This window comes from Pecten maximus, unplaced genomic scaffold, assembly GCF_902652985.1.
Source record: "Pecten maximus unplaced genomic scaffold, xPecMax1.1, whole genome shotgun sequence".
Classification (NCBI taxonomy): domain Eukaryota; kingdom Metazoa; phylum Mollusca; class Bivalvia; order Pectinida; family Pectinidae; genus Pecten; species Pecten maximus.
This window is the reverse complement of record NW_022979481.1, coordinates 1-16,622: the sequence shown is the minus strand read 5'-3', so window position 1 is coordinate 16,622 and position 16,622 is coordinate 1. Positions and strand designations below refer to the sequence as shown.

Genomic DNA, 16,622 nt, shown 5'->3' with positions numbered 1-16,622 from the left:
TCTATTGTCAACCACTTCAATCATCCAGAATCAACGGTGTATTTGTCACCAATTGAATCCCTATCTAGGTTGTATTACATATTTCGAATTAGTTTTAATTTACATTTAAACATATATGTGTACAATTTGGAGACGAACAAATTACGATATTGAAGATGTCTTTACACATACATTTTCCAACCCCTAAAAAGACCTGTTTCACAATATTTTTAAGATGGCGTTTAGATAATATAGTTTCACACAATGTGTGTTCACTGCCGCATACGTACAGGTGCCGACTTTCATTCGTTATTACAAAAGCTTGCATTATTTCCAATATCTGATATTAATTCTTTGCATACAATAACCTTGAGTAAAATGATCATACTTTGGCACAGGGTCATGCGTTGGAAAGAGCGGAGTTATTTGGTCATACCGAGATTTTCAATCTGCTGCTTACTTATGGCGCTGATACCAACAAGGTGAGTGCTTCGATTTGATATTGCCCTGAAACTGGACGCATTATATAAGAATTGGTATTGGGGGATAATCAGTTGTTGCTAAATAAAAGGAAAAGTAAGGAACTTCACGAGAAAAGACACGTGGCTATTTATTGGCGCGTAAACAATATCTATTCATCATATCAAACTCTCTGGTTGAACGCTTTTCCTTTATTTATTATTTCTTACTGCGAAATAAACAACCCCGTTTAATTGATGCCTTCGGCCTGATGACCGATTGTGATACTAGTCGGTTGTCTGTCCGTCTTTTTGCATTCTTATATATAGTTTTACGCAATTACCATTTCTTAAGTATTTCTTTTCAATATTTATTCTTCTGTGGTTTAAGCCGACATCTAATTCATATCGTTTACTACATTGTGTTTGGTATGTAACATTTGTTTCAATCGCTTCCACACAACACAAAAAGGAGCTTAGCTTTACTCGTCGTTAAAATTGTTTGCATCAATTTCAACGTTTAAGAATCACACTTTGACACAGGGTTTTGTTTTGGAAAGAGCAACAGCATGTGGCCGTACTAAAACAGTTAAACTTCTTTTAATATACCCGGTGCTTTGTTGTCACCAAACTTTGATATACCTGATGATTGATTGTCACCAAACTTTGATATACCTTGTGATTGGTTGACACCAAACTTTGATATACCTGGTGAATCATTGTCACCAAACATTGATATACCTGGTGAATCATTGCAACCAAATTTTGATATACCTTGTGAATCATTGCAACCAAACTTTGATATACCTCGTGAATCATTGTCACCAAACTTTTATATACATTGTACCTGGTGTATCATTGTCACCAAACTTTTATATACCTGGTGAATCATTGTCACCAAACATTGATATACCTGGTGAATCATTGTTGCCAAACTTTTATATACCTGGTGAATCATTGTCACCAAACATTGATATACCTGGTGAATCATTGTCACCAAACTTTCATATACCTGGTGAATCATTGTCACCAAACTTTGATATACCTGGTGAATCATTGTCACCAAACTTTGATATACCTGGTGAATCATTGTCGCCAAACTTTGATATACCTGGTGAAGCATTGTCACCAAACTTTGATATACCTGGTGATTCATTGTCACCAAACATTGATATACCTGGTGAATCATTGTCACCAAACTTTGATATACCTGGTGAATCACTGTCACCAAACTTTGATATACCTTATGATTTGTTGACACCAGCACCGTTATCATTCAATACGTGACAATACATGGATGTGATCTAACCTGAAATGTCGACTGTCACCAATAAAACACGGAAGAATAACTTTGGTGATATTTTGCTCTCAGTAGAGGGTAGATGTTGTAAATGTTTCATCTCGATGCGTTACAGAGTGGACTGACTGAAAAGGAACTGACGACCAGCGAAGACCATATCGTGGTGATATCGGATACACAGGGTGATGTTAGAGGCGACCATAGCGTGGTGATGTCGGATACACAGGGTGATGTTAGAGGCGACTATAGCGTGGTGTTGTCGGATACACAGGGTGGTATTAGAGACCATAGCGTGGTGATGTCAGGTACACAGGGTGATGTTAGAGGTGACCATAGCGTGGTGATGTCAGATACACAGGGTGATGTTAGAGGCGACCATAGCGTGGTGATGTCAGGTACACAGGGTGATGTTAGAGGCGACCATAGCGTGGTGTTGTCGGATACACAGGGTGATGTTAGAGGAGACCATAGCGTGGTGATGTCAGGTACACAGGGTGATGTTAGAGGAGACCATAGCGTGGTGATGTCAGATACACAGGGTGATGTTAGAGGCGACCATAGCGTGGTGATGTCAGGTACACAGGGTGATGTTAGAGGAGACCATAGCGTGGTGATGTCAGATACACAGGGTGATGTTAGAGGAGACCATAGCGTGGTGATGTCAGGTACACAGGGTGATGTTAGAGGCGACCATAGCGTGGTGTTGTCGGATACACAGGGTGGTGTTAGAAACCATAGCGTGGTAATGTCAGATACACAGGGTGATGTTAGAGGCGACCATAGCGTGGTGATGTCAGATACACAGGGTGATGTTAGAGGCGACCATGGCGTGGTGATGACAGATACACAGGGTGATGTTAGAGGCGACCATAGCGTGGTGATGTCAGGTACACAGGGTGATGTTAGAGGCGACCATAGCGTGGTGATGTCAGATACACAGGGTGATGTTAGAGGCGACCATGGTGTGGTGATGACAGATACACAGGGTGATGTTAGAGGCGACCATAGCGTGGTGATGTCAGATACACAGGGTGATGTTAGAGGCGACCATACCGTGGTGATGTCAGATACACAGGGTGATGTTAGAGGCGACCATATCGTGGTGTTGTCGGATACACAGGGTGATGTTAGAGGCTACCATAGCGTGGTGTTGTCGGATTCACAGGGTGATGTTAGAGGCGACCATAGCGTGATGTTGTCAGATACACAGGGTGATGTTAGAGGCGACCATAGCGTGGTGATCACAGATACACAGGGTGATGTTAGAGGCGACCATAGCGTGGTGATGTCAGATACACAGGGTGATGTTAGAGGCGACTATATCGTGGTGATGTCAGATACACAGGGTGATGTTAGAGGCGACCATAGCGTGGTGATGTCAGATACACAGGGTGATGTTAGAGGCGACCATAGCATGGTGTTGTCGGATTCACAGGGTGGTGTTAGAGGAGACCATAGCGTGGTGATGTCAGGTACACAGGGTGATGTTAGAGGCGACTATAGCGTGGTGATGTCAGATACACAGGGTGATGTTAGAGGCGACCATACCGTGGTGATTACAGATACACAGGGTGATGTTAGAGGCGACCATAGCGTGGTGACAACAGATACACAGGGTGATGTTAGAGGCGACCATATCGTGGTGATGTCGGAGCCCCTGATCTCTCTGCCAGAATGTGATGATGACGAAAAAGGTAAAGCTAATAGAATGAAATGCAGAAAACGTGATGTTATCCAAATAGCTTCGATGGCATATTCAAATGAAAAACGTCCATTTATATCAGAAATGTTGATCGTAAACTTCGTTCAAAAATCAACACCTGATTGATACCTTAGGTAGCAGTGTACAGTAAAAGTGCCCAATTCTGAAAAATAAGGCATGTGTTGATGATATGTAAACAGACAGTTAACCCTACATATTACCCATAATAAAGTATATATATTTGTAATCTACACGACATTTGCAACTGTACAGACCCGTGTACGTTCGCTGTTCCGTCTTAAACGCAAACGCTACGGAAATGGTACGGTAATGCTACGGAAGTGCTACGGAAATGGTACGGAAATGGTACGGTAATGCTACGGAAATGGTACGGAAATGGTACGGTAATGCTACGGGAGTGCTACGGTAATGCTACGGAAATGCTACGGTTGACGCTCACAAATAATCGACCGTTTCTGAATAAATTATCTGGTTCTTATAAAAAGCGGATCCTAGACGAAGCGAACTCGTAGAAACGACAGTGAAAGGTGTCTGATGGAGTGAATGTTGTATCAAACTGTACTACAATAGAAAACCTCAGTTTGCGAGAATTTGTACAACTTTTAGAAACCGGAAATATTAAGGTCATAATTTATTATTCTTGGCAACAAAAGACGATAGTATTTAATTTTAAAATAAAATCACTCTCTACACTAGCGCTGCGGTCGCGTATGTGTTGTCTCTGTGTGTCCGAACTTTATCGTTTTGTTTTTATGTATTTATCTATATTTTCACTGCATTTATTCACCGCATTTGTACTGATAAACCCTAAGGTTTAAGTTATAAACTAATTGAATTGTAAAACTTGTATCAAAGTGTTAATTTATGTACAGGTAAACAGATCAAGAATTCTGAACACAGATTGACCAGGCTATGAATAGACCCGCCTAGGGCTAATTGTAAAAAGGAGAAACTGACCAGGTGTGGTTATGACTTACACACCTGAGCCCGGTGACTCCTAATCAAGTGTATATCCATGGCCATCAGGTGAAGTTGATGGTGGTGGGGAGGGGGGATTAGTACCCATGGCAACAAGTAAGGGGGACAATTAAGTCAAGTACATGTACATGCCTGGCAAGTCTATATATAACAATCACTGGTAATATTAATGGTGTGTAAGCATTGACGATTTGTTTAAAAGTCTGATGTCGGATCAGAGGAAATTCTGGCTGCATGGGGAGGGATAAAAACTAAAAACAAAACAACAATAATTATATACTTAAGACTATACAATGTACATGTGCAATCAGATACGTGTATATCACCAGAGACATATATATGTCTCTGATATCACACGTCTGCAATCGAGCAGACTCTGTATGTTTACGTGATAATGGATAACACTCTGAAAATATTTATTAATGGACTACAACTACAGTTGAGTGACATTCAGTTAACCTTTGCACCCTAGGAGAAGTGAGGAGTGCACGAGATTTAAGATACTGAAGTAAACGTATAATTAGTGCACAATAGTTTTTTTTTAAACTTATTATCACAAAGGACATAACCCGGTAATACTTTGATTCAATATATAAAGACTTCAACAGTGTAGAGTGAAGAATCTACTTTTGAAATTAATTTTGATGCTGTTTGCGATCATTTTAATCATTTAATGCTTCTATTACAATACATCAGTTTGTGTCAGAGGCCTAATAATGGCTGACTCAGGTGTACATATACTTCATGTAAATATTTTGTCAGACAAAATATTAATATTTTAAATTTTAATTGAATGTTAATTTACTAAAGTTTCTTTTACATTGTTATTCTCAACTTGAAACACTTTACAGTACAAGTCATCTATATGATATTATACATTGTATGTTCTGTCGACAGATCTTGAGACATGTACATGTCCAGACCACATGTACATTACATTGAAGCAAAACATCTATGAAAGGCCTGTTGCCAATGGCCAACTGGGCGCAATATGCAACCCCACAGCCTTGAGGACATGCATCCTATCACACTTTACCTGTAAGATGCCGATCAGTCTAGCTCTTTTATGTCTGGCACGTGGTATACCTGGCCAGGTGACCTGTCCCCAATTAACCCCCCGGTGTCCAATTATGGCTTATTCTCACTTAGCCAACATACAGAAATTTACCTGTATTACCTGGCCAACATGTCAAATTTTACACCTGAGTGAGTTTAAACTATAGCAGTAGCCTGTTCTTACTTTCATGAAAAAAAATATGAAAATGTCAAGTTGAATATGACTTATACAATAACGATTCAAATGAATTTATAGAGGCTACTTATAACAAATCTTAGATATTCACAGTAAAAATCGAAATTTATTAAGTTTAAATATATCATGAAACCATCACCATCTCAAGAGTTTAAATTACAAATGTATGCTTTTTATAATAGAAGTATTAACAAGTGTCTTGTATGACTGTTATTTAAATCTGTGTATATGTGTGAGGGTGTGTGTGTTATTATTATTTTTTTTTTTTTACAAAATAACAATTTTAGAAAAGACACCAAAGCAAATATTTTTTGTGCATACCAATAATTATAAAATTCTATCAAACTAGCAGCGGATGTGTTTCTTAATGAAGTAAAGCAACGTTGCCACGAAGAAAAGTTTTTGCTATTCCAACTTTGACGATGATGTTAGTGTGATGATACAAAAAATATCTGTATAATATCAGTCCTTAAACTACGCGATTCAAATGATTCATCCTCTCTTTTACTATATTACATGTTTTGTACACAATTCAACTTACCTAGTCTGGTATGTAGGCATTAATACATATATTTTTATTCAAGTCTTTACATAGCCTGCTTGATCGAACTTGTACAGGATAATTTAACTTTTTAGTTCCACATCTTTTTTTGACTAGGTCGAGTAGCTCAACCCTGCTTTATCCCTGTAAATTCTGGATTATTGTAAGAAATTGTAATGTTCTTAAAAGAGTCCTAATTGATTAAAACTACGTTTTTCATATTCCTGACAGTTTTTTAACGTCTCACTTGAGAGATTTATGTAGGACGAAGATTTGTTATCATGAATTAAGTCTCTTTTTTTTACAGTTCGTAACAAGACTAACTTGATTATCTGGATGATTTATATTTAGGACATCAGTTTTATTTCACATGTGTATGCACTTTATATATCGTATTTGCTCTTACTTTGTAATTAATTTACTCTTGTTATACTTTATCAGCTACATACATATATATCACATATGATCCGATGATATAGGTTTGAATTTCCTGTCGTAGTTTTACCGAGAGAAATATATATCACATTTATACGGTCTCTGATTTTATCATGTGTTATCAATTTTGTGATTAGACCTTTGGGTTTTAAAACTGAAATAAATAATGAATAACTCCGTAGATCACGATGACATTCTCATTAATGTTGGAAGCCAAGTTTTATGAAGCAGTCTATAGTCTTACATGTAGGTCATAATTATCTCTTATTGTTCTACCTTTCACACCTAGTATCACTTGGTCCACAGAATACCGTACCTTTAGTTGACCAGTGTACAACATGCTGTGTTGTTTGTATCATCGCTGACAATTAAGTCTAACTACCCTAGTTTACCTGTGTGATACTGTCTGGACCATTTGTACCCTATACATGTAGCCTGACCAGTGCACATTACATGGAACTGTTTTAAAGGTTTGACTATAGCACAGTAAAGGAAATATTGTTTATTTGACACGATCTTCATCTTCGTTTCCATCGTAATGCGTCGACTACTATACTAGGATCCGCCATTTTTTTATTACACTAAGATCGATGGACCATGTGACTTGACTTGTTTTTTGTGAGAGTGTTATTTTTTCCAAACAAAGATACAGAAAGATGTATAACCATATATATTTAATTCTCACCTCCTTAAGTATATTTAACTAAATTTCGTTTCGATAAAAAATACACTCCGCAAAAATTTCTACCGAACGGTTATGAGACGGTCAGCGAGTGAAAATAGGTAAACGCAAATGCTACGGTAATGCTACGGTAAGTGGACGCAAACGCTACGGAAATGCTACGGAAGTGCTACGGAAATGGTACGGTAATGCTACGGTAGTGATACGGAAATGGTACGGAAGTGATACGGTAATGCTACGGAAGTGCTACGGAAACGCTACGCTTAAATCGGAACAGCGAACGTACACGGGTCTGTAATATAGTACTAAAGTCCGAGTTGACTTACATTTTCATGGTATTTCACACCTGTGAAAACCATGGTAACTAAGAAAAAACCAAAAAAAAAATGCAAAATATTATGATATTTGCCTCCAATTTACAAAAATCTGTACACAATTTTTTTCTAAAACCTATTTTAAAGTAAACATCTTTATCCCAAAGACAGAAATAAACTTCTTTTCATATATGTTGTCAATTAAGTTTTCTTGGTAGCTCACCTTCTGTGCAGCCCTCCATTTTTTGATGCAAGTAAAGCTAGCATTTCCGGTGTCAACACACTTTCGGATCATTCCGAAATTCTTAATCTCAAACCAATTTTTTTTTCCACAAATGTGAAGCCTGTATAGACCACTTCTAAATGAATACACCAATTCTGGGATATATATATTTTTTTAATGTCTTAATACAGGGGTTGCCTGATTAACAAAACAATACCCATGGCCAGGCTGTCCTACTGAAGTGTGCTACCTTATCATTGATTATAATCGCCATTTTCCGTGTCGCGGAAGGGTTGTCTTAGCTTCCGTTAGACAGTGATATGATAACCACAGATTAAGATAGGTTTATAGATTAGGAGAATAAATATCATTAAGACTATCGTAGTTGTTACCAGCAGTACCTGAAAAACAGCATGCTCGTATCAAAAGGTCGTCGGAGCTCGAAGTTTTGAAAGCAATTGCAAAGCGGAAGAGCCACAACATAGCAGATACGGCCGCTAGGAAAACCACAAGCACTCTGGTATTGCTTAGCAATACATGTCCTCTACCTGCCCATGCTTGAAATAATAACAGTGACCTTGCTAACCCTGAAGTCGTAATTACCCGAGAAATTAACGGTACTTGGTATGTTTGTGATGTTTGATCAAAACCTTCATGCCACTAGTGTGCTGACAAACAATGGTGTAACGTACTTGAGTACATGAAGGACCGAGAGTAAAATTGTTCAATTGTAAACGATAAACAAAACATGAGTAGCATCGGATAAAGATTGATTCAACATGGTCGTTATTTCGCTATTGCACGTTATTTGAATGGACGTGTGTCCAACAGTAAGTCTTCCAAAACACTTTCCGGCTCGAATCGAATGTTTGTTCACGACAATAAAATCATCAAGAAGATCAATTTGCTCCTTTACTATCCTAATTTCAAATTAAAGCAAGGTGTCGGTATCGTATTTTTGTTATTGTTATGATTCATGTAACAGATTATTTGTTACAGTGGCATATATTATCGCAGAACTGGTTTGTTGTATAAATTGACATTTCAGATGCTAAATGGGTCGTCGAAATCGTGAAGAAGGGAGACATAAAAAAGTTTGGAACTTTGGAAAACAAATATTCGACTCTACAGACTATTTGTTCCTCGAGCATACTTCATATCGTGGTTGTGTATGGCTCAACAGAAATGGTCGAATGTATGAAGAAATGGCACGGAATCGAATGGGATGAAGAAAGTGAAATTTCCGAGTACATATTCGGGAAAAGCTTGGCGGAATTAACAGTTACCAAAGTCACAGCCTTATATCTGGCGACTTTTATAGAGAGAACAGAGATGGTACGCTCGCTGATCCAACACTCCGGAGAAGACAACATCAGATGCTGCTTTCGGAACTTACATCTCACTGACGCAATAGAAGAGGTACTCATGATGGATGTAGCGAAAAAATTAAGATTGAAACATTCGGACCTCGACCCTGCCGTTATTCCAGGGCATAAACGTGGCAATGATGACGTAGGCAGAGTTTTCATTGTATATTCGAAACATGTCTTCAGGTCTTCAAGTTATAAACATGACGGTATTGGTGTGGTGATGATCCGAAACCCGTACTTGTATACAAGAGAGTGCAACGCGGATGCGCGTTTAAGAATTTCGTGCGGCGATGCAAAACGGGCTGAAAAGGCTCTATCAATCCACTGCGAGAATCTTTGGATAAACCATAGCAACTTAAACATTATATGTACTAGTCCTGTGATTTACAGAGGAAATGGAGATGTCATCGAAAAGCCATGCATCGCACTATACTGTAGTACAAAGGGCGTAGTGCCACTCGGGGAACCAGAGTTCCCTAAACAGTTAGACATAGGAGACGGTGAATATATTGATGTTGATGTACACGAAGGGTACTTCAAACGAGGTGGATACATCTCAATGCCAAGTGATCACTTTCATTCAACTCTCAAAATGGGTTGTGATATCGGAAGGTCAACTCCTGAATATGATGTATGTGGGAATCGCCTGCCGTTAATTGGAGGCACACACGGTCCGTTTGTGAAGTTTAATAACAAGATTGGATTTCTTACTTGTGCACATGTTTTATTTGATGTTCCACTATCAACAAAATGTGTTGATTTCCTACATGACGGTAGCAACACAGTTGAAGTCGTACAACCTTCAGTTGATTCAACGGTTTTTCCAGGTTCTCCATGTGGACATGTCCATAGAGCTATTTTCAATCCGCAGCTGGATCCAAGTATTGATGTCGCTGTTGTTGAGGTGACTGATCCGAGTAGATTACCAACTGTTGGCCGATTTGCCAATGCGAAACACAGTAGCTACAAAAATGCAGGTTTGTCTTCAAGAAAAACGTTATTGTCAAAATTGTTGCTGATCTCGAGACTCGTAAACAGCTTATCATTCTGTATCTTAAGAGGCTAACGGTCCTTCCATTTATACGAAAGTGCCGTGAAAGCAACTCAAATTATCACTTTCTCATTAATTTCTTATCAACATATTCAGAGACATCCATGTCATTCATACTTATATTAAGTTAAGTTATAGTACTGGACAGTAACATATCTACTTCCTATTTTTGTTACTGATATACAGTACTCTTAAATAGAGGTTACACAACGAGTGGTTGTTGGATATGGTATTTATTTCACACGAGTAAGTTATTTTTTAAAAGTTACAAAAGACACGAGCTTTAGCGAGTGTTTTTTGCAACTTTTAAAAAATAACTTACGAGTGTGAAATAAATTCCATATCCAACAATTTCGAGTCGTGTGACCTGTTTCTACCACAATAATATCGGCTTGAATCAAAGGGAAACGTGGCCAAGTATAATTTCGCGTATGCAAATAAAGTGTACCGGTGACGTCCGGGACCCGGTGATGTGACGTCATTAGATTATTGATGACGTCAATAACAATTGCAGCTTGGGTCAAAGTTCACCGTGTTAGCCAATCAAAATGCGTACAGAGTTTATACCACGTGTGGTATAAACAGGTTGTTAATCAACAGCTGTAATGATTAACTGATGGTCTGAGAGTTGAATAACACAGGGTATTGTGGTAGAAACGCAATTACATCATACCTGTCATTTGCATGTTGATTTGTTTGTTACATTGGTGTGTGTATTACATGTTAAACATTTCCGTTCTAACTTCATTTAAATCAGTCATTCATCTTAGTTTATTAGTACTATGGTATTACATACTTTCAGGGTTTGAAGAACTCCCGGAGTACAGCAGTGGATCTATTCTAGCAGACTTAAAACATTTAGGTACAACACACATTGTATTTAAATTTGGAAGCTCCAGTGACGTCACAAAAGGGACACTAGATGTGTGTGGAACTCACGTAAGACCACTGTCCACGGCACTCGGCTTACCTAGATGTACAGGGAAGGTCGAAATGCAAAACCAGTATCAAGTCAGTGGTGCCCATCCGACAATGACGTTCGTCACTGAGGGAGACTCTGGTTCACCGGTGTTTATGAAATCTGACACGGGTGATTTGGTTCTAATAGGAATGGCTATCGGACATGCGTATGTAGGTACCAACCCGTTTCCATTAGCAGTTGTTACACCTATCGGTGCAATATTGAACGCTCTAGGTCCACAGTACTCCATAGCGTCGTTTCCATAGGAATAAATATAAACAGCCATTATCGCTGTAGACTATATACAAACTAGTTTTCTACGCTTTTGAGTTGCAGTCCAACCGTTCAATGAAATGCATTTATGATTCAGCACAAAATCACATGTCTTGAGCGGGCTTTTTGGTGTTCTTGGTGTGATTGATTGCTGTGTACGTACACGTACCTTGAAACTACTGTAGGAATGACCAATAAATCAAATATTTCTCTATTTTATTTTCCCTAATATTCGTGATACCCGTAAATACTTGAACTTTTGCATAAACTTGTGATGCAGGAAACTTGATGTGTCGAAGTTGTCTTTTTATCGTACATATAGCTGTTTTAATATGTCCAGATTGTATAAGATGGTATTGAGATACATCTTAAAAAACAATTGGAATTGCGATTTATGAATATCCATAATTCATCGCGTTTTTTAAATATCCGTAAATCATTTTTAAATATCCATAAATAAGCGACCCCTATGTCTGGTTGCAATATTAGAGGAGTTTCGAAAAAAAGACATGCACATATTAAATATCCATAAATCAGTGAGGCGAGTGTCGTTTACGATCTAAGAACCTCGTTAAGCACCTTGCTCTTATTGGCTGAAAAACACACTGCCAATCTATCGCGCTCGTTTATTGGTCAATAACAATAGAAAACGAAAGTAGCTTTCAATATAGTTCGGATACACGTAGATTTACTTTCCACCTCATCCACAACTTCACTGATAGATTTTATATTTAACGTTAATCGCGCAAATTACTAATCTTCCATCTAAAGAAAACACAGCAAACTTTACGAGCCTGAAACAAAATGTTTTTGTTGTGATCAGACATCGTATATCGTCGCTTTGTTTTTTTAAGACCGCGATCTTTTATTGTTCATATATTTTGTATATTTATTTTGAGATCCCTCCCTACTTACGTTGTGGTTTCAACCAGTTTTATTGTGACAACAAAAGGATTAGACAACAGGCAGTGTCTTTATATCAATATACATTTACACAATAAAATAGAATAATTTGTTCTAAAGCGAAAAAAACCCAACATTTGACACTTTTGACTGCCTTTTCGGAAAACATTCAACAGTTTCAAATGGGTTTGTTCACGAACAAGAGTAGATACATATACATGAATATTGAAATACAATCAGAACCATTGACTACTATGTATACGTACGCAGCATCTAAATAAATAGGCTGTCTTCTCATAAGTTGAATCACCTTCGAAGTTGAAGTTGAATATTGAAATTGGACGTTTTTATCAGATAGATAGACTTTGTAATTGTGCAACTGTGGCGATATTGAAGACGAGCACCGTTTCATAATAAAATGTAGCTTTTACACAGATATCAGAAAACGTTTCATCAAACCGTACTACTAACGAAAACCTAGTATGCAGAAATTTGAACAACTTTTAGAAAAAAGAAATATTAAAGATCTTTCAAATCTAAGGAAATTTATCATTTTCGACAACAAAAGACATTTGTTTCTAGAAATTTAATAGCAATAATAATAATTGAAATGTGCAGGCCTACTACAAATAATATAAGTTCCACGTCTGAAATAATGAAACATAAATGACCATTATCTGTTCTCTGATAATATTTCTATGTACGTGATATGCCACATCTTAAGTACAAAAATTTGTTCATAAATCATGTAGTACATCTACTGCAATGCATGATGTAAACAAAGTTTGTTTTTAATTTATGTTGTAGATCTACGTACGTACACCAACGACAGGTACATTCTACACTCTACGAACACTATGAACCATACGCTGTCAAATAGAGAGGACATGAATGATTCTTCTTCAATTTAATATTCTTTTCTATGTGCATTTAAAGTACCTCTCATATTAGGTCCTACCGATTTCAAATCTAGATTAAAATTACCAAAACAAAAACACAATTAACTTCTAAAACGTCAGAGGAGTTCCGATATTGACAATCAAGAGTTGTCTACCCTGATGGCCGTGGTTCGATTTATGGATATCCATAATTCATTTTTAAATATCCATAAATAAGTCGAATTATGGATATCCATAATTCATTTATGGATATTCAAAAATGATTTATGGATATTCGGAATGATTTATGGATATCCATAAATAGTGATTTTTTCCACTTTGGCTTGCCATAGTATGCTTCAGTGAGGTAGCACTATAAATCTGCAAAAGTTTCGGCCTATCACAAGGCGACTTAACACAAACATACCGCAGCCTCTTAAAACACATACGCACTCACCACACGCATTCATGTCGCGCGCACGGGAGGCCGTCATTAAATGACCTTAGCTGTTAATAGGACGTTCAACAAAATATACCAAACCAAACCGATCAACTATTGTGTGTATTAGCACATATTGACAAAATTAGACAAGATTATGAAATCGGATGTATATATACATGTGTACATGTGCTGACAAAGATACCTTTTTGTCCTAAGATTTCCATAAAGAATGATAACACGACGACAGAGGTTTGAAATGTACTCACTTCTTTTAATTATCACAAAACTCCAAAATACAATCAATGTAAATTAAGTAAATATTATTTAACTGGAAAAATATGATGAGATTTTAATGTGCAGGAACTTTTTCGTGCATTTACGGCATGGCACGGTGAACAAATAAAAAATTATATTGATATCACTTGCCTAGTCACAGATTTGTAAACGTATTTAAAGTATATTATATCAAATTACATTAATCACTCTACTGTGGGAGGGAAACGGAATAGTCAAAGAAAACGAAAGTGGTCGGGCTTGTGGTTCGATGCCTTTTAATATCCGATCGGGAAATCTAGGTGCAAGGCAAGCATATGACGACTGTACCATCCGACCTCTCTATGTCACCGGAAGTCAAATATTGGAAAATCACTAAATAGATCAGAAAAAAAATGAATCTGATATTATGAAAAAATATCTCTTCGAATGGTGAAATAAGCAATCGACCAAATGCTACACAGTAAATGATTTTCACGAAATCTTAAAATAAATCCACTTATGGGCGTCTATATAACCTTATTACTTTATACCTTTGAGAGGACTTAAATAGGCTCTGCCTGATGTACAATCCTTTTGTCGTGTTGATGTCAATAAAATAAAATTGAAATTGATGCCTGACGATGTGGTATGGTGGTCCCCATGGGTTAATTGACCTGTTTAACAACTCAGTGCCCAAATGTAAATACATGTCATTGTTCATATATACACACACGTAAACAAGATAGAAAATTTAATGATTTAGCAAATCATTAATGATTGCTGTGTTTACAAACTGATTTGTGAGGTGTTTTGAATTAATACATCAACTCTAGTGTCACAGGTGACCGATTAATCATGTCCCGTTGTACATGCATTGTGAGCATAAACTGATGTCCTCATCTTTTAAGAATCAACACTTTAACGAAGTCTTTTTCGTGGTCCAAATGCCTTTTTAAACAGATTAAAACAGACAGGGATTAACTATATGTATTGAAACATAACAAGAGGTCCGATAGGTATGTAGTCTATCATTCAGCAAAAACAATATGAACCAACCTCATTCGCGTACATATTAAAGAATTTTTTTTCGAATCATTTTTCACGAGAATTTACTCGGCGCCATTCATTTAATCACATTTCATAAAAGTGATGGACTATAAGTAGTAACTGAATTATTTAAACAGAAAGGCACATTGGACAATGGTAAAGGCACAATTGTTTCAACAAATATATGTTTCATCACTAAAATCGGCAACACGTTATAGTTTCTAGGATTTTATCATATCTGCAATATAAGATACTGTGATAACAATGAGCAACCTCAAACAATATAAACGTAACTATATACAACTTCATTGTTTACATAGTAGATACACTGTCGTGTAACCATTAATGTCACTTATTTTTGATAACTATCTGATTTAGCCAAGTACAGAGCATAATTGCAGTCTTTATTTTGGACTAATCCGAAACCAAAATACATCTCTATTTTTAACCGATCGGTAACATTTTCAACTGAATTTGCTGGAATAATTTAAGAATCTTTAACTTAAACAAATGATTTTCTTTCATTTTGTAACTAACCCAGTGGACACAAAACGTTCGGAGAACGTCCGGAAAACGTCCTGTTCAGGTCACAACGTCCGGGACTTTCCTACAACGTTGTGAGAACGTTTCATGTCAAACGTTAGCTTTTGACGTTGTAACAATGTTGAAACAAGGTTTTAATGTGTATTTGTTGTTAATTTTAAACGGCTTGCAAGTTTACACAAATGCCAAAGACATACCGAACGAAAACATCAAATTTCATGATAAATTTAATTATCTAATTGGCTCGAAATTTCATTTGTCAATAATGAATATGTTTAGATTAGTTTAAAAGCACGTCGCCTATAATGTGCCCTTATAATATAATATCGATCATTGATCCTTTCCTGATCCAATTTTGCTGTTAGACCTCCTTTTATACCAATAAATGTGATCAAACTCGAACTTGCCGGGTTACGATAATAAATCGATGTTACCTCCCTTTATGTTGCAATTTATATCCGTCAGGGGGCAATACAAACATTCACATTCATTTCAAAAACATTTTTTAAAACGACTTCAATTTCAGTTTTAACTGCATGAAAATATCATGCTTTGGTTGAAACCGATGCAATTTTTTTCGGGAAAAGAAATAGATAAAGAGAAGAAAAAACAGTATTGATATTTGCGCGGTAATTTTAACTTCCGGTTCTTTGTTCTGCAAACACACGTGGGCCGTACACACACACATTTCAATCGGACTGTTGACTTGCTGTACTGGATTATGTATTTGCTTTCAAAATAACATATGGAATCAGCTTTCTTCCCGAATACAGATCAGTAATTCAAGGTAAGTTCTATATGATTCGTATTTTGTTTATTACACTGCGTTTGATTTTGACTTGTGTTTATTTACAAACAGATCGGACATGTCATGATTTATCTTCACGTACGTACGTACAACGGATGTACGTTTTTGGTATCACCGGGCATAAGTTTAGTTTTACGCATATTTGTTAACCGAGCACATTATGATATATTGCCGAAAAGTTTACGGTATGTCAATAATTATTTTGA

At 36.9% G+C, this 16,622-nt stretch overlaps 1 protein-coding gene across 1 annotated transcript; it reads left to right on the top strand.

Annotated features, from left to right (window-relative positions):
- Positions 1–382: 382 nt before the first annotated feature.
- On the top strand, positions 383–11,824 carry LOC117318711. Its single transcript, XM_033873670.1, has 4 exons — positions 383–461; positions 1,853–3,431; positions 8,934–10,232; positions 11,109–11,824. The coding sequence occupies exons 2-4, from the start codon at positions 1,949–1,951 to the stop codon at positions 11,531–11,533; spliced, it is 3,207 nt and encodes a 1,068-aa protein (XP_033729561.1). The 5' UTR covers positions 383–461; positions 1,853–1,948; the 3' UTR covers positions 11,534–11,824.
- Positions 11,825–16,622: the final 4,798 nt, after the last annotated feature.